Source organism: Aspergillus sclerotioniger, assembly GCF_003184525.1.
Source record: "Aspergillus sclerotioniger CBS 115572 chromosome Unknown BO94scaffold_1, whole genome shotgun sequence".
NCBI lineage: Eukaryota > Fungi > Ascomycota > Eurotiomycetes > Eurotiales > Aspergillaceae > Aspergillus > Aspergillus sclerotioniger.
The window spans coordinates 1,014,745-1,038,718 of NW_020290991.1; the positions used below are offsets into that span (position 1 = coordinate 1,014,745).

A 23,974-nucleotide genomic window follows, 5' to 3' on the forward strand; every position below is an offset into this window, starting at 1 on the left:
TATATCTTCTCTAGCGATGACATCGCAAACCTGAGTCCCGTCTATCTTGCATTTTCAGCAGAAATTGTCTGCAAGTCGCTTGACCTCGGTTTTCGTAGCTTCGGGAAATTCATCAGACTTCAGACAACTATTGCTTGATGTCGAGGACATAGCATACGAAGAATGGACCTCCTGACTTGATACACCGTGAGAGATTGGAGGAGAGGTGATGGTGAATTGCTTCTGCTTATTGATCAAGAATGCGGCGGCATTACCCCCGATCGGGACCTGTTCTAGCCACGGTTTGTTCAGCTGTGTTTTGTCGAGAGATGGACATATTAGGAAGACCTACAACGGAGAATAGTAATCAAGGGAGCTCAACCTTTGTGGTGCACAGTTCCAAGGAAAGAGCAAGTCATGTTGATGAGGCAAGGCAGTTGCGGCTGGTCAAGGTCCGAATCCGATGCTCACATAGTGACGAAGGACTCACATCATCAAGGAGGCTTTTGTTCATGGTATTGGAAACACCTGTGGCTCTGCTCTTGTAGGTTTTAATAACTGCGACAAAATCTAGTAGCCACCTACAGGAACAGGCCAGAAAAAGAAGAATCCATGGCGAGAGAACGACCCACAGGAAGAGAAGGATAGTTAGGAGATAATTTGTGAAGATGATGGTTGAGAGAAGTGTAGGTAGGACGTGAGATGAGATGGTCTTGGTGAAGTGAAAGTGAAGTGAATGTTCCGAGTGTTACATACAACCAATACCGAACAAAGAACTAGTATTCAATTCTCGAACAGGCGCTACCAATACAGAGTGAAAGACTTGCAAGCAGGGCCCTCTACACATTGCAATGATATTTTCCGATACTCTGTACTTGAGATAAATCCGAGTCATTTTCATGGTCTTCACGAGTCATGCCAGTGGAAGAATGTAAGCGCCGGAGCCAAGCCGGGCCTGCAGGCCGGCTCAGCGTATGACGCGGCTTCACGGGGCTGACGCAGTGTCCACCACACCCACTGCCCGGAATACGTAACCCACTTCTCTTCCGATGACCAGGTAGGTACTAGGTAGGTATCAGAGATGTAGAGTAGGGTCAAGTCGTCTGGATGGGTAGAAGTAACCTTATCAGGTATCACAGCAGGGCCCTTGTAGGATCTAGACCAAGCAGTGGACCTGGACGTCCCTGAAAAGGTTGCGATCAAGGCCGCAAACGGCGACACGACAGAGCCGATGGCGGGGGTGCTATACCACCTCGCATGCGATGTGGAAGTTTATCGGAACTGCCAGATGCTCCGCCAACTCCTGTGAGACTGAGAGACTGAGACAAGCCATGGGGCCAAGGGGAACTGCACCCCCGGCCTCCAGACGGAGCAATCTTCCATCCATCAAGCAGCAACCAGCCGATCATCTCCTGTTGCGGAGAGGAACGAGGGTGGATGCCAATTGCCAACGTCGCAAAGTCAATCCTAGGAACCAGAACCAGTGGACTCCACGGCCATCTTCCGTGGCACTGCCAGATTATTGATTTATGGATTATTATTTAGGGACGCGTTGACTTTCTAATTTATAATGCAGGAGGGCAGCCCCTGACGGTTCTTGCCAGTCACAGCAAAAAGTCTTAAAGAGGGTTGACGGGCAAATGCTTATCAGCCGATGCGCCCGCCGTCTGACGCCACCAACTCGCCGTCGTCACTTGGCTCCACTGCTTAGGCCGAGCTCAATCTTCTTTCTTCTGCGCCCTCCTCTTCCTTCATCACCATCTGGCCTTTTCTCTTCCGCGGCTCTTGCTCCTGGCTTGCTTCTCTCCTCAAAGCGATCCTTCGCTGCCAGGTAGCTCTGAAATCGCCCGGGCTGTTCAATTGTTGTCTTTGTGTTTACGGAGCCCTCCGGCCATAGCGACCGCGCAACCGCCGAAACTTTGACGCTTTTCTTACGAAACACCGCAATCCTCCCAGTCGCATTCTACCAGGCAATAGATATGCGTGGTTTCTGACAGCTTCCTCGACGACACGGACTTGGACCCAAATATCATACCTCGATCTGGTGACGTTGTTGCCTGGCTTTGATCTTCTTTGATCGTCGGCCGAGGTTGCGGAGAAACCGGTAGCGATCCTACATCGTCCAGCTGCATGCCAGCTCATTGTTCTTGTGCGACAATTCAGCTAACTTGCGATTCCCCGATACTTTCACAGCGATGCTCACCTTCCGGAAGTCGCTCTTCGCGGCTGTTCTGTTGATTACCTTCATTGTCTACCTGAGATCCTCGCATTCCGCCTCTTCCCTTCCGTCTCCAGATTCGGCCTCCGCAGGAAACATCTACAATGAGGATCAACCAAAGAGTGATCAAAAGGGTGGAGACAAGGACACCGTACAACAGCTACCGCTGATGCCCCCACCGACCGCCCCCTTGCGCGATCGCTTGCGCTACCATTTCCCTTACGACTTGGAAGCCAAGTTCCCTGCATACATCTGGCAAACATGGAAGTATACGCCCTCGTCCATGTTTTTCAGCGAAAGCCTTCGTGATCCAGAGTCCAGCTGGTCCGAGTTACATCCTGGATTCGTTCACGAGGTTATTCCGGATGACACACAGCGCCATCTGATCAAGTATTTGTTCGGCGCTGTCCCTGATGTGTATGAGGCTTATGATTCCATGCCCTTGCCCGTTTTGAAGGCCGATTTCTTTCGCTATTTGATCCTCCTGGCGCGTGGTGGGATTTACAGCGATATCGATACGACAGCATTGAAGCCCGCCTCCGACTGGCTGCCGTCCGAGCTTGACCTGGCTACAGTCGGGGCAGTGGTCGGCATCGAGGCTGATCCTGACCGTCCCGACTGGCATGACTGGTATGCACGCAGAATTCAATTCTGTCAGTGGACCATCCAAGCCAAACCGGGACATCCCATCATGCGTGATATCGTGTCATATATTACCGAGGAGACTTTGCGGATGAAGAAGGCAGGGATCCTGAAGACTGGCAAGATGGACAAGACTGTCATGGAGTACACTGGCCCGGGCGCTTGGACAGATGCCGTTTTCCGGTACTTCAACAACCCGGACTACTTCAACATTGAGCCCGGCTCTACCTTGAATGTCACCTATGAAGACTTTACGAACCAGCAAGGGTATAAGAAGGTGGGAGATGTGGTGGTGTTGCCCATCACTAGCTTCAGCCCCGGAGTGCACCAAATGGGTGCCGGCGACATTGATGATCCAATGGCGTTTGTAAAACATCACTTTGGAGGTATGCAGTCCTGATTCTCCACAAACTGGTATGGAAGCTGACGTGTTTACCAGGCACCTGGAAGGACGACCCATCTCTATGAGCCCCTAATCTCCTACTTTCCTACACCGCGATTTTCGCAAGGATCAATTACTTGATCCGACGCCTGAATCGAGCAACACATTGGATCGCTCTACCACACAATACACGCCCTTCCATAATAGACACAAGTCTTTAACATCGGTGGTATACCACGAGGCTCTTCCAGCTTGCCTCGGACGAACATACGACCATGGACACCTACCTCATGGCTGCGTGCATGGCAACCCCGCATCCGTATACCACCCTGTCTGCATCGGCAACCATTTGAGTCAGCCATTTCGGCCTAAAGTTCCAGCATCCACCGCTCACTCGAGGTGACTTTGGCCACGTTCACCAGCAACGTTGATCTTCGTCAGAATGAATTATCGCACATGGACTTACGAATCACGGCTCTCAGATCTGCCCATCTATTCATGACAAGCACACGCCAATACTTACTCTACACCTATCTTACGTTTCAACTTGATACCGCCGTATCGTCCTGCGGGGCGTTTCAGTCTTCTTCTCTGTGTTTATATAAATATCCTATATTTTAGTTGTTTGGATCAAAAGTGACGACGAGAATCTAATACCCACCGGCTGGGAATGAAGAACGAGCATAGTGATGAACCAGTATTCCGATCTGACTCATTCATTCATACTTTCACGCCTCACACTCTACAATGAAAAAAAAAAAAAAAAAAAAAAAAAAAAAAAGACTACATACTTCTAATAATATCCATCCCGTTATTATATAAGATATATTCTCTACCAATTATATCGAATCGTGTTCCTATTCTAGTAAACTAAGCCCCAATGGAACTTCCAGAAACTGCCCATTTTAGCTTCGTACAAAAAAAGGAAATAGTTTCTGTATAAACAATGTAAATGTAGTTCGTTTGTTGCCGTGGTATTTTTGGGGACACATGGGCTGAATTAGTTGGTCAATTTAGTTTCTTTCAGATTGCAAAGCAAAGGAGAAAAGGCCACAGGAGTATATACGTATCGTGGGTCTTCGGGTTTTGCCCTGCGTGCATTGCTTTGTTCTTTCCGGCTGTGAAAAAAGAGTGAGATTTATTGTTGAGATCGGTTTACGTACTGTGTGTCTTTCAAGTAATCATGTATATGAATTTCTTCGGATTTCTTGCTAGGAAAATATTTGTTTAATACAAAACTTATACTATTGAACGAGCATATGCCACCTGAGACATCAAAACAGAATCAGAACATTTCTCATCATCACACTTGTGGTGGAATTATTTTACCACTGGGGCGAACCGATTTAGCTAGGGCTGAGCATGAGCTCAGTTAGCGTTATTAGCACAGGTCCAGACGGCGCTATTACTATCCTGACTGATTGCGTCACCGGAGACATATAATCCTAGTCCGCACTGTCGGGCTGTCAGTATAGGTGACGCAAAGGTCTGATGGAAACGTACGATTGTGATAGCCATAGCCAAGATGAAGAGGTTGGCTAGGCTCAGAAGGATCTTCTTCTTTGTTGCGAACCATGAGCCCTTGTTTAGGACGAACCAGAATATTGCGGGGAATCCGTCTGTGGAGCGTGGTTAGATTTTATGGAGTTTGTGGTAGGAAGGGCATTTTGTGGACTTACAGGCGAACCAGCAACCGAATAGGGCGGTCTGTAGAGAGGGTTAGTATATTAATCGTGTGGTAGGAGTGAAGGCCTCGTACAATCAGGCTCAGAAGGTTGTTGAAGACTGGGATTGACTCGGCAATTACCCATGCAACTATCCACGAGATAACCCCAATGGCGACCCAGGACCCGATGGACAGCAAACTTCGCTCGTGCATGTGGTCCGAGCCGCGGAATATGCGCACGTAAACGTACTTGCTGGCAACATGGCCATTGACGATTCCGGCGATGAGAACCTGAAAGACTTGAGTCAGTAGGAGTCCTACTGGAGAGGGTCACGACATACAGTTGGGATGGCTAGGCCATAGGCCACTTTCTTCATCAAGTGTCCTGCGGAGCCCAAGGCGGGGGATTGGACGTCTGGACCAACGAAACGATAGATCACTATAGCGCTAGCTAGATACAGTGACGTGTCGATTATTTGAAGCACCGAGAGGGACTTGGTGAAGTCTCGCGGCTTGTCCATTTCGGAGATGAACCCGAAGAAGGAGGCATGTCCCACTAAATATCATTGTGTGTTAGTCAGGCCTTATCAAGGGGAGTATTAGTTGATATGACTTACCGTATGCAAAGAAAAGATTGCTAACGGCCAAGAATTCTTTGTTGAAGCTGAGATGGGTGGTCACAGCAAGGGGAACCGAGCCCTTATACTCTACACCCACTGCGATCATTGTGGCCACGGTGGCTGCCACGATGCTGAGAAATGCTGAAGAGAGGTAAGTTAGCCAGATGCCAGATTTGGATTCGTCAGGTGTATAAGGTGGTGTTCCTTACATGCAATTGACATCCAGTATACATTACCCATGGTGCGTGGTAGGGCTCCGATGCAACTAACCATCAGCGCGATGACGCCAAAGACAATTGTACAACTGCCGTGTTCGGTCAGAGTATTCATCAGAACCGTAAAGGTCAATACATGGCTAGCCATGACAAATATCAGGAACAGCAGTTGGCCAGTACCAAGCAGTTCACGTCCGAATCGGCCCATAATCACCTCACCGGCATCACCCATACTATGAATATGCGGGTATCGTAGCTTGAACTGACAAATAACGTAGGCAGTGTACCATGAAATGCCGGATATTCCAAGTAGCAAGATGATAGATCTAGAGACATTAGCTTTCAACCTCGCAAGTCAGCGAGCAACTTACGGGACAAAACCCAGCGTTGCAAAAGCGGATGGAAGGGACAGGATTCCTATGGAGACATTTTCTGCGACCATGACTGTTGATATCAAGGGTTAGACCATTTCCTTTAATGGCTTCTTGGATTGAGAGGATCTCACGTATTCCACATTGCCTGCGTATAGACAGAAAGGTCAGATATAGCCGGTTTACTCGAAGGATAGGAGAGATGAAACTCACCACCAACCCAACGTACGATATTTCACCTCCACAAACTCCTCGTTTCCGAAAGGGTCTTCTTCGGGCAAGGCATCGTCTTGATGCTTCTTTTTCTCCACATCTCTGGGGTTATAGTCGTAGGCGTTGGTGTCATGAACCGCTGCAAGATCTCTAGATTCCATCGTAGCACTCATGCCCTTGATATAATCGAATGATGGGAAAGTAGATTGGCTATAGTATATGAGAGTATCGAGAGATTGGAATAAGATGAACTCGATCAAGAAGGAAGATTAACGAGCCCTTCAGGTCAGATCCGAGAATACCTGGTCTATTTGAGCCAATTGACCAGCACTTCGTAATGCTGTTGACCAAGTAGGCAGTCGAAACACATGTGCCTGAGGCATCAGCGATAATGCATTCCTTACGGACATAGTCGACCAATACCTGCCGTTTGCTGGCTATCCGTCTACATCCTATTGGCATGACGTACCTCCTATCTTTTCACTTGACCTCTTGATACCGAGACAGACTACTGATAATGATACCTGGCGAAAATGTGTTCCGCAGCGGAAGCTCGTGGATAGATATGGCAGGGCCATGGTCTGATTGGATAGATGGACGAACGGGAAGATACAGTGCGGGGGTAAGCATAGTCTAGCGTCTGGGGAAATATGTCAGTGAGATACGATAGATTGGCCGAGTAATCGGCGTCTAATCAACGTAACTGCAGTAGATATCCCGTACTTATCTCATCACGAGCCGGGTTATAGGGGGCAGACAGCTCCACCGATAGCGCTGGGTGATGAAAGAGTGGAGTTGAAGAGCACTGGACGGGGGAAAGTCAAGTCATATCAGGTCTAGCAAACCCTTAGAGAAACGGTTAGTGTATGCGCAGGAGATAAAGCTGCATGAAATGGCAAGACCGAAGTTGGAGACCGCCTCCGATACCAGATACCAAACCTTACGGTACAGTTCCACCCCTTGCGCTACTGCAATCAAAAACCAGCGGTTAGCGCAGCCGCCTCTGGTAGTGAGTTGGTCTGCTGATGACGATCCTCTGCTGGCGCTGCCCCTATACGTCGCTGGAGGAAGCATCCTTGTCTGTTGTTATCCCGCAGATGCAGATGATATTTTTGTATTTTCTCTATCTAATCATCCACTGTTCATGAAAGAGGGCTCTCAGATCTGCATTCACTACACAGCCAACCCCGAAAGCCGGCAGAGTTCTCGCTGCTCTCACCGACGATGATTGAACCCAGCCGCTTCGTATCAGAGCCGATCTCTCTGCCATGGTGGCCACTTGCGGACGGGCGATCAAGTCCAACGCAATCATATGAAGTGGTGTATTCAAATATTGCACCAGAGCGGGCAATGCGAGCTGGGTGATCGTCCTCTTGGCATGGAGGTCGGTAGTGATCCAATCTGGTATGAACGAGGCCACCTGAGGGGCCAAGGTAAACGAGCTGGAGATTGTGATGCTATCGCGGAGAAGAAAGGCCATATATGCTGCACGAGGAATCGAAGGCGGTCGTTTGTGGATGGTTTTTGGATCGCCATAGATCTGGGAAAACCTTATATCCTTCAGAATCCCCATGGACACATTAACAGCGTAGGTTGGGAGGAAGCTGAATGTTGCTGCAATGTTGGCAATCGTTGACTTCTCTGCTATTTTGGGGAAATGGCTGAGGCTCGTATCGGTGGCATTCGCCGTGACATAAGTTGCTGCGTAAAGAGACCAGGCAATGAAGAATGGCCTGGAAATATAAAACTTTCTTGGTTCGAGGATGGAACAAATTGCGTGTGTGCGGAGTGTACTCAGAAGCGATTGATTCGAGGAAAGCCTTTCAACAACACTCCTAGTACTATCATCAGCGCATGGCTCTTTGTGATTTCCATCTCAACAGGCTAACCGATCAATGACAGTAATGACAGGAGCAATGATAGTCGCAGATAGCGACCCTGCGACAAAGTCTCCAGCTAGCTGTCTCGAGTAGTTATTATTCCAGGTACCGGTGTGTAATGGCTGCGCTTTGACACGATCTGGTGACATTTTGGGCTTCGCGACACTGGGTTGCTTCAGACGCCCGTCCGCTTATATAGATACAGCGCGCTTTCTGGGCGTGTCAATCAAGAAATAATCTTCTCCTGCCGAGTTCTTCTGATGGGCTTTGGGGAAGACCTCTCATTCCATCCACCGTTGAACATGCCCCAGACAAGCGTGGCTCAAGGTCAATGACAGGCTCCAGAGCCTGGCGGCGTTTTTGGCTGCACATGTTTTATTCCAAGAGGGTCAGTTGGGGTCCCTTGAGCCTGGGATAACTCGTTCAGCTCCGCGATAGACGCTTATCGGTGAGTTGTGATGACGCGATAACGCCCTGGCTTATCGGGATGGTCGGGATGCGAAGCCGAAGGAGGAGCCGCGGGCATTAGGGAGATCTCCAGCGGGCGGTTAGTCTACCCGCCTTCTCCTCACTCTCCTCACTCTCCTCACTTCCAGCTTGGCCTGCGCCGAAATTCGGCCTCTAAACCCGTCGCCTGTTCGGATACAATAGCGAGCCTGAAGCATAAGAAGCATGATGTTCACCATGATCGTATCCCTCAGATCTGCGTCCAACTCACTCTTTTCGCATTACCTCCCCCTATACTCAATATGGCCTTTAAGCTCTCCATGTCTCAACCATCACCGAGCGTCCGCTCCTTAGGACGCCGTGTCGGAAGAATTCCTGTCATTAGATCCAGGGGTGTTGCAACTTCACCTTTTCGTCTACCAGCTGCCAGGAATGAGCCCAATGTGAGTCTGTTATAGCCCCGTGGCATGAGAAACTACTGACCATTCCCTCTAGTTGGACTACACCAGGGGATCCCCCGAAAGAGCGCAGGTCGAGAAGGCGTTGAAGCAGATGAAGTCACAACTTCCACTTGAAAGCCAATCTTTCATCAGTGGCAAAGCTCTATCGGTCTCGAATTCGTTGCAACAACCTCTGCCCGCAGAACATTCCACTACCTTCACCAACTATCCTCTCAATACCCCAGCGCAAATTAACGAAGCAATTGAATCAGCACTGGCGGCCAAGGAGTCATGGCAGAACACTCCTTTTGTTGATCGGGCCGCTATCTTTCTTAAAGCCGCGGAGCTTGTCGCGGGTAAATACCGATACGAGCTCATCGCTGCTACAATGTTGGGACAAGGGAAGAATGTCTGGCAGGGTGAGATTGACGCCGCTGCAGAACTGGCCGATTTCTTTCGCCTGAACTGCAACTATGCGGCCGATATCCTGGGGAAGCAGCCTGATCGGGGCACTGATGGGATGTGGACGTAAGGCAAACCGTTGAAAGCCCCATTACGTTCAGATGCTGACGACCCATCAGGCGTGTCGATTATAGACCCATGGAAGGATTCATCTATGCCGTGTCGCCTTTCAACTTCACTGCAATTGGTGGAAACCTGGTCAGTGGTCCAGCCCTTATGGGCAACGTTGTGATCTGGAAGCCTTCGCCTTCCAATGTATACGCAAGCTCGCTCGTCTACAAGATTCTCCTCGAAGCTGGTTTACCTCCCAATGTAATCCAGTTCGTTACTGGCGACGCAGAGCAGATAACGCAGACAGTACTCGGACACAGGGAGTTTGCGGGTCTCAACTTTACAGGTTCCTCGGATGTCTTCCGTTCTTTGTATGCTCAAGTCGGCGAGAACATCGGCAAGAAGGTCTACCGGGACTATCCTCGCCTGGTTGGTGAGACTAGTGGCAAGAACTTCCACTTGGTCCACCCCACTGCCGATATTGATAGTGCTGTCTTCCACACTCTTCGAGGTGCATTCGAGTATCAAGGACAGAAGTGCTCAGCTACGTCTCGATTGTATCTCCCGGAGTCCCGGGCACAAGAGTTCCTGACCAAATTGAAGTCTGAGATCAACGATATCACAATCGGGTCACCCGAGGATATGGGAGCCTTCATGGGCCCGGTCATTCACAAAGCGTCTTTTGAGAAGATCAAGTCCATCATTGACGCCAGCAATAAGGATCGCTCATTGGAGCTGATTGCTGGTGGTACATACGATGGCTCAACCGGCTATTTCGTCCACCCTACTGTGTACCGAGCCAAGGACATCAACCATGATCTGTTCGACAAGGAAATCTTTGGACCGGTGCTGGCAGTCTACGTCTACCCTGATGCGGAGTGGTCCTCGACTCTCAAGAAGGTCGACCAGAGTGGCGGCGGGTTTGCCTTGACTGGAGCTGTATTTGCAGCTGATCGACGTGCTATCCGTGAAGCCGAAGATACCTTGCGGTACTCGGCTGGAAACTTCTATATTAGTAAGTGATCTATGCTACTCTTCCTTTACTCCTACTGACCATTACGCCACAGATTGCAAGACCACTGCGGCCTTGATCGGACAACAGTCATTTGGCGGCGGTCGCTCTAGTGGGACCAACGACAAGGCTGGCAGCGCCAATGTTGTTCTGCGCTTTACCAGCCCCAGGACTATCAAGGAGGAGTTCTTCCCCTTGAATGGCTTCCGGTACCCAAGCAATGAGTAATGGATGTAATGGTTATGGGCGTGCCATGATTCAAAAGGAGACTGGTGTTGGTGTACATATAGAATTAGCAGTGTCAATTGATTGATTCTCTTTGTGTTGGCTTCCCTGCAGCATCTTCTCCGTAACTCACCTTAGTCTACGCTGTGAAATTCCTGGATAGGTGATGATAGCATGCCTTACACGTCCCCTCCCCCTCGTCAGGATCACATATTAGGTCAAGACAATATCATCATCCGTACATCAAGTCTTGGAGACAATGCTGTGCCAGCAGCATTCTAATTCGGCCTACGATGCTTGGAAGTATTGACACAGAATCCATAGCCTTGGTCCGCATCAATAATGGACAACACAAAACCGCTCATCTATCAACAGCAATTACGTTCCAAAGCAGTGCAGCTGATAAGATACAGGCTTGACACCCCGCATCTCCTATCGATCTTTCCGCATGAAAGACCAGCCAAAACATCAATACGCTGAGGGGTAGATAAGGCAAACGTTACATACATACAAGGGCCGTCGCATAAACTAACCGGCGATCCTCATCCACGCTAAGCCCCCCACTGCGCCTCGGATCGTCCCAACTTCTCCAAAACACCGCCCCGCATAATATATCTCGATCGTCGATCTGTAAGATAGTGTAACCGGTATGTATCGCCTGCACTAACCCGCAATCCTGGATGCACCGAGCTCGAGCCACACCGATAAGCTGGCTATCTGTGAATTCATGGTCAAAATATGCGCCTGCAGTTTGGTGGGCCGAGATGGAGGTACACGACCTTCTCAGGATCACAACATAGTGTACATGGTATGATTCAAATTCCAAACAAACCACTATATATAGTACCTCGACAGCCAATGCATTGACCAAAACTCCATACTTCTACTAACTATTGCCCATCATTATCACTGACCCAAATCTATCGTTGAGCACGATCATGGTATCAACCTCCAAATCCGATCCTATCGCCATCATCGGCGCAGGCGTCTTCGGCCTCGCCACGGCCCTCCACCTCTCCAGCAACGGCTTCACCAACATCTCCGTCTTCGAAAAAGACACCCAAATCCCCGCCCGTTATTCCGCTGGCCACGACATCAACAAGATCGTGCGCGCAGAATATGAAGACCCATGGTACACCGAGCTGGCCCTCGTATGTCCCCCGGTCCCTTCCTCCCCATCCACACAACTAACATATCCTCACCACAATAAAGCAAGCCATCGAAGGCTGGAAAACCCCCCTCTACGCCCCCCACTACCACCAAACCGGCTTCCTCCACCTCGTCTCCGGCTCCGCCCCCGAGAAAGCCTCCCAAACCATGAACCGATTCCTGTCTTCCATCCGCACCCACCCCACCTACAAGGGCAAGCTCTCCACCATCACCACCCCAACCGACATCCGCAACATAGCCTGGCAACTCACCGGCCCCCTCCCCGGCTGGAACGGCTACTTCAACCAACTAGCCGGGTACGCCCACTCCGCCAACGCTCTCCGAGCAGTCTACGAAGCCTGCGCAGCAAGGGGCGTAAAATTCTTCCTGGGTGACCAAATCGGCAAAGTAACCGAGCTCATCTACGACAACACAAACAAGAAGCAAGTCACGGGAGTCCGCACAGGTAATGGTCAAATCCACTCCTGCCGTCTGGCCGTCGTGGCCATCGGCGCTGCCGCAGCAACTCTTATCCCAGAGGTTGGGAGCCAAGTCGTCGCCAAGTCCTGGTCCCTGGGTCATGTGAAACTCACTGACGATGAGACCTCCATGCTCCGCGGTATTCCCGTGACTTATGCGCGTGATCTGGGATTCTTCTTCGAGCCCGATCCGAAGACTAACCTGTTGAAGATCTGCCCCATGGGAGGCGGGTATATCAACACGGATCCCGCGTCGGGGGTGTCTTACCCGCCTGCCACGCTGCAGGAAAGCGAGAATGTTCTCCCGGCTGAGGATGAGAAGCGCATGAGACGGTTACTTCGTGAGACGCTACCACAGCTAGCTGATAGACCCTTTGTTGAGAAGAAGCTGTGCTGGTTTGCCGACACGAGTGATTCGGACTTTATTGTGGATTTTGTGCCGGAGACGGACGGGTCGGTGGTTCTTTTGTCGGGCGATTCGGGACATTTGTTCAAGATGCTTCCTATTGTGGGTGATTGGGTGTATACGTTGCTTAGGGAGAGGAAGCAGGGAGTTGATCGGTGGAGGTGGAAGGGGAGTGCGCAGAAGAAGGGCAAGTGGGATGGGGATGTGAGTTGGCGGTTGGGTGAGACGAGGGAGTTTGAGGAGGTTAGACTTATTCCGGGACCGAAGTTGTAGGATATACACTTTGAAGTGGGAGTATTCTACGGGATGATAGCGAATGAACTCAATGTTTTCTATTCCGTATAATGATAATTTCTGCAGCTGGGAATCAGCTACGACAACGCCAACTTCCAATTCATCCGATTGATAATCATCTGCCAATCGAACCCACATCCACTCCCACAATCATGAGGATTCAAATCCCGAAACTTCCATACCGTCTCCGTTGCCTCTCGTACAATCGCCACATTGCTAACGGGCCACGAATAAGAAAGATAAGTGAAATAATTCAAAACGCGCACTCGATCATAATCCGACGTGGATAGACAACCAGCCAGAAACAGCGGCCACATTGGGAATAACTGTCTTTCCTGATCCTCTCGGATGACCTGACCGATATAGTCGAGGAGCTTTCCTAGCATGGTTTGGAGGGTTGGTTGGGATAAAGGGATGTCGCATGCTAGTTGTAGGTATAGGTCTGCGGCTAAGCGGAAACATTGTCCGCATGTTGTGAGGTATTCGCTGTCAGGGGAGTATTCTTTGGGGAGAGAGTCGAGTTCACTGCGTAGTGAAATTACTCGTTGGAGCATTTCACCTTCGGAGAAGAAGGAGCTGGTGCCAGTTTGACGGAGTTGTTGTTTTTGACTGACTAGGTCTGTTGCGCGGGCGATGATGTCCAGGAGGCTGAGGGAGCAGCCGATGTGGGGTTGGATTTTGGTTTGCTCGTCGGTGTACTTGGTGTTGAGGCAGGGGGTTTGCGAGAAGAGGTCCATGCAGTGGTTTATATTTGGTTGGAGGTTGGCGAGGGGGTCGGGATCCTTGTCGGAGGTGTTGTGAGAGCCTGTTGTGCGGAAAAAGATCGCTCGGGATTGGAAGTAGCTTCGTGCGAAGAATAAGATTTCGGGGTCGATCATGCTAGAGCAGCTGTTGATAATGGCGAAGGCGCCTTGAACGTGACGCACCCAATCTGGCTGACAGCCTGAAGCTATTTCCAGGGTGCATAAGATGAGACAGGTCATGAGTGCCTCGCTGGCGTTGCTGACGTCGGATAGTGATTTCCGGAGTGATTTCAGTGCGAGGTATTTGTACGATAGTGCGAGCTGTTCGTAGTTTATGTGTGTCGCTACGGTCTCTGTGCGACGGTCGTTGGCGCTCACGGATAGGACCGCGTATAATAATGGTCTTCGTCCGCGACAGAAGGGGACGACAAGAGATCGGAATTTGTTTCTTGGGTCATCGCGGAATACTCTTACTCGGCATATGACCTGCAGATCTGGGAAGCTAGGTTAGCTGAATACCTCATTGATCTCCGATCCACTCACAGTATTGGAAGAGTTGTTCCTCGAGCCCCGTGCAATCAACTAGAGGGGTGGCGAAGATTGATGCTTCCAGTCTGACCGGGTTGAAGCAGTCGGGGATAGCTTTAGTGCGAGTATCGTCAATCTTCGCGGGTGTATCTTCTTGATTATGCTCAGATGATAGTAGGGAGACATCTCCGGAGGAAATGGTCAGAAAGTGCCTCCGACTTTGCTTCTCAACGGGTAACCGAGCACCATTTGCTAAGCTGATTAGTATGCTGGTCAAAACGACGAAAAGAGACTCCATACAAAGCGATATCTTGAACCGAACGGTGATCGATTGAGAGTTTTCTGACAGATAAGGGCATTCGAACCCGCGCACAACACAATTCCTGCAAGCTGGTTTCTCCTCTGAAAAGATATTTGGTCAGATCGGAAGCTTTGCCGCGCTAAGAGACGAAGAGGACAAGTGCAGTAGATTGTAGATCTTACCTCCGCAGCGACGCTTGCGCTCTGAGTTGTCTTATCAGCAGGCGCAGATGGAGAGGGCCATGGCGGCCGTCAATCAAGTCGAAGGACTTACTTTTGCAGGCTAAACAACCAGTGCGACTCCGGACGTTCATTTTGGTTACTGGTTGTGTGCTAGTCAAAGCCAATGCGTGGCTAGTAGGTCAATTGGGTGGTGGAAGATGGTGGTGTGAATGGCGGATGCGAGGGAGAAAGCAATCGAAGGATGAGACCTTATCACTGACCAGGGTAAAATGCGGGGGTTAGTGCCTGCCTACAAAGTCCCCCGGGAGCCCCTCCCGGCAATGCCTGATAAGGGACATGGGTCCCGTCCCAATCCGGAATGGCGCCGCTGCTGATCGGTAGCACGGACCGATCCAATCCTCGACATCCTCAACTACCTACTGCTTTTCCCTCTTCACGCGTCGGGAGTATGAGTGCTACTCTAATATACTGACCACACAGCCGCTACCAGGGTTGATTAAATGGCTGAATGGGCGTCGTTTGTTTGTCTGCCCTGTAGAGCAGGTAAACGTCGGTGTGACAAGCTTCTTCCGATATGTACTCGATGTCAGAAGTAAGTATGGGTTTCGTCTGCTATCGATATCATCGAATATATCGCTTGGGGCTCGATCAGTGCTTCTAACAATTGTTTAGGACTGATCGAGATTGCTTGTATGAGTCCCCACATCCAAGTACGGCGGTGATCTCCTCTTCTGCACAACCCAACAACGTCATACATCATGCACACTCTTGCAGGTGATGCCAAACCCAAAAAAGGAAATGTGACAGGGTTATTCCCGTCTGTTCCCGCTGCTCAAGGTAAGGCATAACTTTTTCCTGAGTGGCGGGAGTAGGGCTGATCTCATTTACAGCTGACCCTGACGTAGACTTCGCATGACATGCTCGTAAGCAGAGAGCCATCGTTGAAATCCGATCAAAGCCATGGAGAGGGCAGAAGCCATGCAGTACATTACGATAGCCAGGTGGAGTACTTGCAAAGCCTTGGCAACTCAGCGGACTATCCGATCCAGTTCCAGCCGTATATGTCTAAGCTGCTTCAGTTCTGTGAGCTATCCCTCAAATGTCGATTGCAATCACTCCGCTACTCGGGTGTGATGAGGCCTAACGCACCATTACGCCTGATTCTGGTTTTACTTATAAAGTGCTGATCACTAATCTCCGTGGAGAGTTAGTCTGCACATCGGTTGCTAAGCCTGTCGAATAGTATAGCACCTCAAAGCCTAGCACAACACCTCGGGACTGAATGGATGGCTAAGGCCATGAAAGACCCTTGCCTGTTTCATGCTACATTATTCAGCGCCTCGGCATCGATTGACATGTTGACTGGTACCAAGAGCAGCACGATCACATTGCATCATCAAACCCGTACGATTCAATTGCTTAACGAAAGGTTAACCAGAGAGGCTCCTGACCTAAGCTACTCTACTGTAGGAACCGTGGTTCCTTTGTTATTTTACAGTGTACGACTGAACCCTACCCTATTATTGAGATGTCTAATATCTCTAACACTTGGTCAAACTTGCAGATGGCTACATTTGACAAACAATCAGCTATTTCACATCAGATGGGCATAATAAGGATGCTCCTGTCAGCTACCCCGGCTGCTAGATCCGAACTTGGACCGTTATTAGGGGTCATAAAACTGTAGGATCAACAACCTACGAGTCGAGCGCATCTTTACTGATCATGCAACAGGACTATGCTCTTCTTTTCGTGTGTTTTTGACACTATTCCGGTTTGGTCATGTTTGTATCCATCAACCGTCCGCCCCAAGTCGATCCTCCGAGCCATAATAACTAGCGCGACATGCAAGAAAGGGGAGGCATTATTGACTGAAGTTGAGATGTCCGCCATTTTAGACATCTATGAAATTTTTTCGCAACTGGATCATCTTTTTGAAGCTGATGTTGAGACAATCACTAGCGATATTGAACACTTTGTGTCCTCCGACCAAGGGCTCCAAAATACGTCCATTAATGCACCCTCGGATGCGTTCGATAACCCAAGCAGATTGAGAGCATGCTGCAATCTATCGGCCTCAATATTCCGGCATTTGCTGATGGACCGGCCATTTTTATCGCCCAGAAAATGTGCGTCCTCGAGGTGGGGGTTATATCTGCTTAAACAATACTTGGGGAAGATTGATGAATTGTTCCTTATTCACAATCATCCCGAGTTGCTGACCTGGATTGTTTTCACCGGTGCGGCTGCATGCAACGACGCTAACGAGCGGGGATTATTTATCCTTCAGAGGGCATTTGCACTTATGGCAGTTAATTCAGACAAACTGCCTCTTATGCGACAGGGATGGAAGTATTTCACGCTCCTGAGAAAGATATCAGGGGCTAATGCTGCATGCTGAAACCTGTAGCATGTATCAGGGACCCACCGTGGCTTCATGGATACTCTATTCTCATTCACGGCCTTCAATAACCCCTACTTCTCATTTCTTCCTCAGTCCATCCCCAGAGTTTATGTGCCATCTGTAAATCCTCTCCGCTCCTACTTGCATTTATCATTTTTCCAACAGGAAGAAAATAGCTTCCGTTATCTGAGGAACTTAGGGATCCTGAGACAGCAGCATACAGGATATTTGCTGCCCCCTTCCGAGGGCCTGGTGCCCCAAGCTCCACCAACGGCTTCACAAAATGATACAGAGGGATTGAAGCTAGGGGACCTTGTGAAAGATTTCTTCCAACGTTCCAAAAATCAGTATCTTGTCTTCAGTCCTTTGATCCATGAACTTACGTTTTGACTGTCCCGGGATGTACGGAAAAAGATAAGATGTTTGGGTATCTTTTGGCCAGCTCCTTTGTGTAAAGAACATTGGCTAGTTTTGAGTGGCCGTATCGAGTCCAGACCGAGTAGTCACCTTTCAAATTGGCATCTTCAAAGATGATTCCCCGTTTCGGCGCAAGCTTTTCATGCCCGTCGCTTGATACATTGACAATTCGGACAGTTCCAGCTACAGAATCATCCGCTGCTTAAAGCAGACAGGGTAACAGGAGTTTGGTCAGTAGGAAATGGCTGATATAATTGACCTGTTGTACCAAACTCTTAATATCTCACTCAGAGTAGATCGTGAGCTCCGGGGTCTCTTACCGCAATATGCATCTCAAACCCATCTTTTGTTTCTTCATAGGGAGTGCACATCACCTGGTGATCATGTTAGGTCCTCTCGGCGACACAGACTCAAGGGTTAAAAAAAAGGAACATCATACTCCGGCATTATTGACAAGAAGGTGTAATCTGCTTTCCTGTCTACAATCAAGGCACGCGTCAACATGTGTCTCTCAGCATTGTGATAGGCTGAAACAACCTACTGCATGACAATCTCCGCTGCTCTCGAGACACTACCGAGATCCATCAGGTCCACAGGAAGAAATCTAACATCAGCGGCAGGATATTCAGCGATAATAGTCTGGACCGTGTCTTGGTACTTTGACTCGGATCGGCCTGCAATATAAACACGAGCGCCTTTTCTTGCCAGCTCGATGCTGGTACCGAAGCCTCTGCATTCAAGGGTCAGTCCATAGTTCTGGATATTCTAGAGATTCGATGAAAGGGAGACCTACAACCCTGAATATCCATCCACCTGTGACTAAGGCTACTTGGCCAGACAGATCAGGCATGAAAGATTCCGCGGTGATGGCCATTCAAATTCTATATTCTCGGTTATTGAATTCTGGTATTTCTCGATATGAATGTATTGCGACTTCAAGATGATGGGGTGAGGCCTTCGTTTTACTCTTGGATTTTGGAAGCGTGGTCTAGTACTATTTATATTTTGGTTGACTCTGCTGCCTACCTTCTGTTCAATCCTGCGGATGCATTTGCGGAGCGGATTATCCGCACACTATACCGGACTTTCTGCAATCACCCAATCATAACTTAATAGTTTTAGCTATATAAAGCGATGCTGTTGCTGGCCGCCTGACAGGCTGCGGATGCGGGTGCGGGTGCGGGTGCGGGTGCGGACTGTGGGCCTGGAAGACAGAACTATGCGACATCCGACTCAACGTGTTTCCAATGAAACTAATATTAGTACAAATCAGATGACGTAAGGACCAAGTGACAAGTTATCGTCACCTAAGATGGTTTACTGAATCAATCCTTTGAGATGAGTTATTCTACAATACGGTAATGGCGAAAGGCGGTGTGGTGGACGCAAAGGCGGGCCACCGCACATCCCGGAAGCATGGCTCCATCCTTCCCACCAACACATTCCTGCTGGACGGTGGAGTCTTGGAATAGAACGCATCCGATAAAAGTCGGCACTATGATGATGACCCCTCCAGGATACTCCTCTCGTGTCTGCCTAACCTGTAGGGCAGGGAAGAGGAAATGTGACAAGGCCTTACCCACATGTGCTCGGTGTGCAAGGTACGAGACGACCACTCTTCTCAAGTGTATCTGGAGCCTGGAAGCTGGCTGCATTCGAGATTCGGCTAAAAGTCCCATAGACTTGAGGTTAAATGCAATTACGAGGTCTTAGCGGACAACTTACCCTCCAACCCATCCCCACCACCCCTGCCAGCAATTGTCCATCCCAAAGCCTGGACCTCGTGGCTCGGCAATGCTTACGCTTCGTTTCATAATGACCCTTCGCCTTATCTGGAACACGTGGAGACTTACTTCGATACGGTTGACCGATGGCTGCCAATTTTGCACAAGGAGGCTTTTATGGAAGGGTTTCGGGAGCGGCCGTTTACACCTGACTTTCTCTTGTTAATGAGCATGTGTCTCATTGTTCAGCGTCCTGATAAACAGTCTCCGGAAGGAAGTATGTTTAACGATCAATATCATGCTGTAAAGCATTACTTCTGTCATGAAATCGCGGACAATGTCAATACCCCGTCAATAAGACTGATCCAGGCCGGAATATTGCTAGCGACATACGAGTATGGTCATGGGATGATCAACGCTGCTTATAATACCATCTACTCTTGTGTCTCCACTAGTATTACATTGGGGTTACACCGTCAAGAACCTCCACGGGATATAGAGATGGACCCTGCTTGGAGGCAACAGACAGAGGGTCTTCGTACCTGGTGGGCTGTCGTGATTAGTGAGAGGTATGCAGATCAATGTGGGCAACCGTTTAAGTTGATTGACAAGCCAGGATATTCTGTCTGTCGTCCCCGACATCAGGTCGTATGCCAATTACCAGAGTACCAAATGAGTCAACTTATTTGTCCGACTTGAACTTGTGTGAAGGAGATTCTGGTGAACAGGATGCGACAATCAAAGAAACACCCCCTCAAGCAAACTTTTATCGCCAATTTCAAGCGTCTATTTTGATACGGCATGTACTAGAATTGATTAATGATCCACCACAGGCTCCGGAGGAAATTCATTCCCCGGTCAGGGTGCTGGATCTTCAGCTACGGAGAGCCATTGAAATCAACCTAGGAGCCGAGACCAGCCGCTTGAACTCAGTCATCGAGGCACTTGCCATGAATCGAAGGTCCGCATCCCAAGTCAGAGGCCATGACTATTATCTTACCTTTTCTTAGCTCTCTAGTGATATTGCATCAATGGCACCGTGAAAGCTCCCGGATATCCCCGTCCTTTGAAACAACGAATCAGTCCCAGATGGTCATAGAGTCCATGACCACTATAATGGTGGATACCGTACATGACTTTCTCCCCCGAATTTATGCCGGTTGGCCTAAGTCACACCACCCGCAGGGGACGCAATCAGTCTACCTGGCCGCATTGGAGTTGCTTTCAAAACAAGAGTCTCCAAGGAGCAGGGCTAACTTAATATCGTTGAAGGAAATGTTAAGGCTACAGTCACGTAGATGGGGTGTCGCAGGTAAAGATATGAATCCCTGAAAAATATCGGTAACTAAACCTTTTGCAGCAAGCCATCTTGAAGATCTCAGCAAATTTCTATCTCCTTGACACCGACCATGAACAGTAATGATGATACTCGTTTGCACAGCCCGTCATGATCCCAAAAGAATGCCATGAAGCCACAATTATCATTATTGATCACACATGACCTCATCACGACAGATATTCATGGTTTCAACACAACATGGCTGCCCCAACCTCTCAATCTTCCCGCGGCTTCAAGTGCTTCATCAATAGATTCCAGCCCGAACTCCTCAGCCTGCTTGACTCCAATAGCCTCTCCCAACCTAAGTACACCGGATTCCACCATTCGTATCAGTTCCAATATCTGTGATCTCTCATACATGAAGCGACCCTGTATCCGAATACTCTTAGCCATGACAGCTAAGTAGGGCACCATGATGTTGCCAGGCCTGCCACCCATGATGACACAGCGTCCAAAAGGACGCAAGGCTTCGATAGCGGAGGTCAATAAGGTGCTGCCCTCGGCTACCGGTGGTGAAAAGTCAATGAACACATCAGCCCCATGTGGATTGCCTGCGGCTGCTTTGAAAGCTTCGGTGTTTTGTGAGACGTCCTCTTTGAGGACAACCGTTCTCAGTCTTCCGGTTGAAGAGTATAGGTCTGCCATGCTATTCAAATTGCTCTCATTCCGACCTGCTGCAACCACTGTAGCCCCAAGGGCGAGAGATACTGCCACTGCAGCACCTCCATATCGACCCGTTGCGGGAGCAATAATGACCACCTCGCCCGGCTTCACATTGACCTCTGACAACCCACCGAACGGAACAAGGCAGACGGGCATAAAGCAAAGATCAGACAGTGTGTATCCCATTCTCCGGAATAGTAAGTCCTCGTTGAGCGAGAATAGGTTTTCCAAGGGGAAACGCGTGAGCTCGGCGTAGGTCGCATTGCGCCATGGTCCATCCATAAGCTTTTGTGCAGCTGGATAACCACCACCGTGTACTCCGAACAGAATAGAAACGGAGGGATTGTCTCGGGCACGAATGGTGATGTCGCAGAGGACTAGCTGACCCGGAGTCAGCTCGACGGCATCCGGGCCTACTTCAAGGACTCTTCCGATTGCTGTATTGCCTGGTGTCATCGGAAAGGAAAGGGGATATGGGCGCGAGCCGTTCAACACCTCAGCCATGTAGGGCACAATATCCGCTGCCAGGATACGCACCACGGCCTCACCTGTGCCAGCGACTGGACGAGATCTGGTTTCAAGAACGAGGGGCTTGTCATGGGAATGGAGAACGAGAGCTTTGTGAGTCGCCATGGTGATTGTGACTTGTATGTTTATGAATATGGTTGTATGACGACTACAACCTATCTTATATACACGCTTAGCTCCGAGGTAACGATAAACTAAAGCCGTTATCCCCGTGAGCATGACGTTATATATGGTCATCATTCAAACGTTCAGTCATCTGACTGGATTTTCATTCGCAATACGATCCGCTGCGACCGTATATGGTAGCCCGGTCGGGAAACAAATACGGAGGGGCTGATTTGATGGATCAAAGCTTCCTATTTCAATAGGTCATATGGTTCTGCGCAATCTGGTCAAGGACTCATCGGCCAAACAATCGTCCGTTGGACCAAGGCTAGAGTGGCGTGGATGATGCCTGGAAACTCGACGCCAATCCTCAAGAGCATTTCCAACCTCTTTATAGCGGTATCTGATTGGTTGGACAATATCCTCAGAATATGCAAGTGCGGGTGCGGGTGCGGGTGCGGACGCCAACCCTAATTCGTCTTGCGGGCACCATCATCCAGGAAGAAATGAGACAGGCACCCATTATCCTGGACCTGGAGATGAAATCAGGCTCAATATGCATGTCTGTTCCTCCATCTGTTCCTCCATCTTATATTGCATACCGAGATTTCCAGCATGTCCAACAACGATATCCGCAACATCGTCATCCTGGGGGTAAGCGCACGCCCACATGCCCTTCCTCAAGATACAACTACCAAATAATGCTAATTCACCATCCAGGCAACCGGCCCCATCGGTATCGAGATCACCAAAGCCCTCTTAGTCGCCGGCTCCCCCTTCGAGATAACCGCCGTCCGACGGGTGAATGCCTCCACCCCATGGCCATTTCCACCCAACCCTCACCTCCAGGAGATAACGGTGGATTATACCTCCACGACATCTCTCAAACAAGCCTTCCTTGACCAGCACGCCATTATCGAAGCATTTAACCCCAGTACCACAATTCATCAAGAGCGGATCATCCAGGCTGCGATCAAAACGCCCACAATCAAACACATCATCACTCCAGATTTCAGTAGCGATACATTTCACCAGAACGCCGAGGAGCTGCTCATATTCGAGCCGAAGATAAGAGCTCAGCGTATCCTTGAGGGACTAATAGGTCAAAGAGATGACCTGCACTGGACGGCGATCATCACGGGCCCGTTCTTTGATTGGGGTGCGTGCATATCCCGAGCTGCCCCCTACCTATCTAACATTCTACACACAATACTGACTAAATACGCATACAGCAATACCCAAGAACCTCTTCTGGATATCCCCCACCACCCACAAAGTCACCATCTTCGGATCCGGAAACCAACGCATCAGCATGTCCAAACTCGATATGGTCGGACGAGCGACACTAGCAGTCTTAACTACCCCAGAAAACTACCTAGACAGACCAGCCTACTTCGCAGACTACACAATCAGCTCAAACGAGGTACTGAGCATGTTAAATGAAACCCATGTTGACGGGCAACCCTGGACAGTTAACGCCATTGCACTAGACGGATGGCTCAAAACAGCCACACAGCTCTGGGAGAAAGATACGGCCGATGGAGTCGAGGATCGGCTGAATAGTACTGCGTATCGGATGTTAGGCACATACGGGCTCTTTGATGAGGAGAATCAGTACGGGGCGGATTTTAGTGATAGGGTGGAGGCTAGGTTTGGGATGGGGAGAGAGGAGTTTGTGGAAGTTTTGCGAAGCGTGGTAGGTTAAGATGGGGTAGCTTCGTTGATTCTTAACTCCTTCACATAGACTACTTACCTTTCTACAGTAGGTCAGATTACGACCTAGCAAAGAAGAAACAGACTTTCATTACTATAACCTTGGCTAGTCGACATTCATAACATACACCAAACAAACCATCTAATCCACGCACAACTCAACAACTTACTAAAAG

At 49.4% G+C, this 23,974-nt stretch overlaps 11 protein-coding genes across 11 annotated transcripts; 6 read left to right on the forward strand and 5 right to left on the reverse strand.

The window, feature by feature from the left end:
• The first annotated feature begins 1,950 nt into the window (after nucleotides 1-1,950).
• Nucleotides 1,951-3,352, forward strand: BO94DRAFT_13256 (glycosyltransferase family 32 protein). Its single transcript, XM_025605658.1, has 3 exons — nucleotides 1,951-2,083; nucleotides 2,173-3,225; nucleotides 3,279-3,352. The coding sequence occupies exons 2-3, from the start codon at nucleotides 2,175-2,177 to the stop codon at nucleotides 3,305-3,307; spliced, it is 1,080 nt and encodes a 359-aa protein (XP_025473246.1). The 5' UTR covers nucleotides 1,951-2,083; nucleotides 2,173-2,174; the 3' UTR covers nucleotides 3,308-3,352.
• A 1,237-nt stretch (nucleotides 3,353-4,589) lies between these two features.
• BO94DRAFT_453193 (amino acid transporter) lies at nucleotides 4,590-6,479 on the reverse strand (the record flags this gene model as incomplete). The annotated part of the gene is made up of 10 exons (XM_025607555.1): nucleotides 4,590-4,676; nucleotides 4,725-4,840; nucleotides 4,901-4,928; nucleotides 4,981-5,178; nucleotides 5,229-5,443; nucleotides 5,505-5,648; nucleotides 5,717-6,048; nucleotides 6,094-6,166; nucleotides 6,228-6,241; nucleotides 6,307-6,479. 10 exons carry the CDS (start codon nucleotides 6,477-6,479, stop codon nucleotides 4,590-4,592), a joined length of 1,380 nt encoding a protein of 459 aa, XP_025473247.1.
• An 832-nt stretch (nucleotides 6,480-7,311) lies between these two features.
• Nucleotides 7,312-8,663, reverse strand: BO94DRAFT_561937 (uncharacterized protein). Its single transcript, XM_025614253.1, has 2 exons — nucleotides 8,196-8,663; nucleotides 7,312-8,141 (listed from the first exon to the last, which is right to left on the reverse strand). Exons 1-2 carry the CDS (start codon nucleotides 8,333-8,335, stop codon nucleotides 7,430-7,432), a joined length of 852 nt encoding a protein of 283 aa, XP_025473248.1. The 5' UTR covers nucleotides 8,336-8,663; the 3' UTR covers nucleotides 7,312-7,429.
• A 128-nt stretch (nucleotides 8,664-8,791) lies between these two features.
• On the forward strand, nucleotides 8,792-10,897 carry BO94DRAFT_481348 (L-glutamate gamma-semialdehyde dehydrogenase). Its single transcript, XM_025608853.1, has 4 exons — nucleotides 8,792-9,076; nucleotides 9,129-9,601; nucleotides 9,655-10,601; nucleotides 10,654-10,897. Exons 1-4 carry the CDS (start codon nucleotides 8,936-8,938, stop codon nucleotides 10,824-10,826), a joined length of 1,734 nt encoding a protein of 577 aa, XP_025473249.1. The 5' UTR covers nucleotides 8,792-8,935; the 3' UTR covers nucleotides 10,827-10,897.
• An 830-nt stretch (nucleotides 10,898-11,727) lies between these two features.
• BO94DRAFT_481352 (NAD(P)/FAD-dependent oxidoreductase) lies at nucleotides 11,728-13,130 on the forward strand (the record flags this gene model as incomplete). Its single annotated transcript, XM_025608854.1, has 2 exons — nucleotides 11,728-11,974; nucleotides 12,036-13,130. The coding sequence occupies exons 1-2, from the start codon at nucleotides 11,762-11,764 to the stop codon at nucleotides 13,128-13,130; spliced, it is 1,308 nt and encodes a 435-aa protein (XP_025473250.1). The 5' UTR covers nucleotides 11,728-11,761.
• A 65-nt stretch (nucleotides 13,131-13,195) lies between these two features.
• On the reverse strand, nucleotides 13,196-15,108 carry BO94DRAFT_505793 (Zn(II)2Cys6 transcription factor). The gene is made up of 5 exons (XM_025609553.1): nucleotides 14,997-15,108; nucleotides 14,906-14,926; nucleotides 14,723-14,824; nucleotides 14,438-14,674; nucleotides 13,196-14,388 (listed from the first exon to the last, which is right to left on the reverse strand). The coding sequence occupies exons 1-5, from the start codon at nucleotides 15,034-15,036 to the stop codon at nucleotides 13,229-13,231; spliced, it is 1,560 nt and encodes a 519-aa protein (XP_025473251.1). The 5' UTR covers nucleotides 15,037-15,108; the 3' UTR covers nucleotides 13,196-13,228.
• A 612-nt stretch (nucleotides 15,109-15,720) lies between these two features.
• Nucleotides 15,721-17,459, forward strand: BO94DRAFT_13320 (uncharacterized protein). Its single transcript, XM_025605663.1, has 5 exons — nucleotides 15,721-15,742; nucleotides 15,796-15,988; nucleotides 16,117-16,404; nucleotides 16,470-16,588; nucleotides 16,640-17,459. Exons 2-5 carry the CDS (start codon nucleotides 15,866-15,868, stop codon nucleotides 17,304-17,306), a joined length of 1,197 nt encoding a protein of 398 aa, XP_025473252.1. The 5' UTR covers nucleotides 15,721-15,742; nucleotides 15,796-15,865; the 3' UTR covers nucleotides 17,307-17,459.
• On the reverse strand, nucleotides 17,371-18,672 carry BO94DRAFT_561942 (NAD(P)-binding protein; the record flags this gene model as incomplete). Its single annotated transcript, XM_025614254.1, has 7 exons — nucleotides 18,540-18,672; nucleotides 18,268-18,454; nucleotides 18,166-18,205; nucleotides 18,047-18,100; nucleotides 17,995-17,998; nucleotides 17,693-17,924; nucleotides 17,371-17,635 (listed from the first exon to the last, which is right to left on the reverse strand). Exons 1-7 carry the CDS (start codon nucleotides 18,598-18,600, stop codon nucleotides 17,371-17,373), a joined length of 843 nt encoding a protein of 280 aa, XP_025473253.1. The 5' UTR covers nucleotides 18,601-18,672.
• A 486-nt stretch (nucleotides 18,673-19,158) lies between these two features.
• Nucleotides 19,159-20,910, forward strand: BO94DRAFT_13350 (uncharacterized protein). The gene is made up of 5 exons (XM_025605665.1): nucleotides 19,159-19,327; nucleotides 19,408-20,019; nucleotides 20,067-20,411; nucleotides 20,461-20,762; nucleotides 20,811-20,910. The coding sequence occupies exons 1-5, from the start codon at nucleotides 19,224-19,226 to the stop codon at nucleotides 20,849-20,851; spliced, it is 1,404 nt and encodes a 467-aa protein (XP_025473254.1). The 5' UTR covers nucleotides 19,159-19,223; the 3' UTR covers nucleotides 20,852-20,910.
• Nucleotides 20,911-20,969: 59 nt separating this feature from the next.
• On the reverse strand, nucleotides 20,970-22,085 carry BO94DRAFT_561943 (putative isopropanol dehydrogenase; the record flags this gene model as incomplete). The annotated part of the gene is made up of 1 exon (XM_025614255.1): nucleotides 20,970-22,085. One exon carries the CDS (start codon nucleotides 22,083-22,085, stop codon nucleotides 20,970-20,972), a length of 1,116 nt encoding a protein of 371 aa, XP_025473255.1.
• Nucleotides 22,086-22,700: 615 nt separating this feature from the next.
• On the forward strand, nucleotides 22,701-23,790 carry BO94DRAFT_541308 (NAD(P)-binding protein; the record flags this gene model as incomplete). Its single annotated transcript, XM_025613041.1, has 3 exons — nucleotides 22,701-22,739; nucleotides 22,806-23,244; nucleotides 23,318-23,790. The coding sequence occupies 3 exons, from the start codon at nucleotides 22,701-22,703 to the stop codon at nucleotides 23,788-23,790; spliced, it is 951 nt and encodes a 316-aa protein (XP_025473256.1).
• Between the last annotated feature and the right edge of the window lie 184 nt (nucleotides 23,791-23,974).

Excerpts from the sequence above, each read along its gene's own strand:
- BO94DRAFT_13256 (XM_025605658.1), top strand. The coding sequence starts at position 2,175 with ATGCTCACCTTCCGGAAGTCGCTCTTCGCGGCTGTTCTGTTGATTACC. Across the intron at positions 3,226-3,278 it reads TGTAAAACATCACTTTGGAG|GCACCTGGAAGGACGACCCA; the intron begins GTATGCAGTCCT and ends CGTGTTTACCAG.
- BO94DRAFT_13350 (XM_025605665.1), top strand. The coding sequence starts at position 19,224 with ATGATGATGACCCCTCCAGGATACTCCTCTCGTGTCTGCCTAACCTGT. Across the intron at positions 19,328-19,407 it reads ACATGTGCTCGGTGTGCAAG|ACTTGAGGTTAAATGCAATT; the intron begins GTACGAGACGAC and ends AAAGTCCCATAG. Across the intron at positions 20,412-20,460 it reads GCACTTGCCATGAATCGAAG|CTCTCTAGTGATATTGCATC; the intron begins GTCCGCATCCCA and ends ACCTTTTCTTAG.
- BO94DRAFT_481348 (XM_025608853.1), top strand. The coding sequence starts at position 8,936 with ATGGCCTTTAAGCTCTCCATGTCTCAACCATCACCGAGCGTCCGCTCC. Across the intron at positions 9,077-9,128 it reads CTGCCAGGAATGAGCCCAAT|TTGGACTACACCAGGGGATC; the intron begins GTGAGTCTGTTA and ends CATTCCCTCTAG. Across the intron at positions 10,602-10,653 it reads GGCTGGAAACTTCTATATTA|ATTGCAAGACCACTGCGGCC; the intron begins GTAAGTGATCTA and ends ATTACGCCACAG.
- BO94DRAFT_561937 (XM_025614253.1), bottom strand. The coding sequence starts at position 8,335 with ATGTCACCAGATCGTGTCAAAGCGCAGCCATTACACACCGGTACCTGG. Across the intron at positions 8,142-8,195 it reads GTCATTACTGTCATTGATCG|GAGTGTTGTTGAAAGGCTTT; the intron begins GTTAGCCTGTTG and ends TGATAGTACTAG.
- BO94DRAFT_13320 (XM_025605663.1), top strand. The coding sequence starts at position 15,866 with ATGGAGAGGGCAGAAGCCATGCAGTACATTACGATAGCCAGGTGGAGT. Across the intron at positions 16,405-16,469 it reads TTCCTTTGTTATTTTACAGT|ATGGCTACATTTGACAAACA; the intron begins GTACGACTGAAC and ends TCAAACTTGCAG. Across the intron at positions 16,589-16,639 it reads TTATTAGGGGTCATAAAACT|GACTATGCTCTTCTTTTCGT; the intron begins GTAGGATCAACA and ends ATCATGCAACAG.
- BO94DRAFT_505793 (XM_025609553.1), bottom strand. The coding sequence starts at position 15,036 with ATGAACGTCCGGAGTCGCACTGGTTGTTTAGCCTGCAAAA. Across the intron at positions 14,825-14,905 it reads GCGCAAGCGTCGCTGCGGAG|AGGAGAAACCAGCTTGCAGG; the intron begins GTAAGATCTACA and ends ATATCTTTTCAG. Across the intron at positions 14,675-14,722 it reads TCGGTTCAAGATATCGCTTT|CAAATGGTGCTCGGTTACCC; the intron begins GTATGGAGTCTC and ends TAATCAGCTTAG.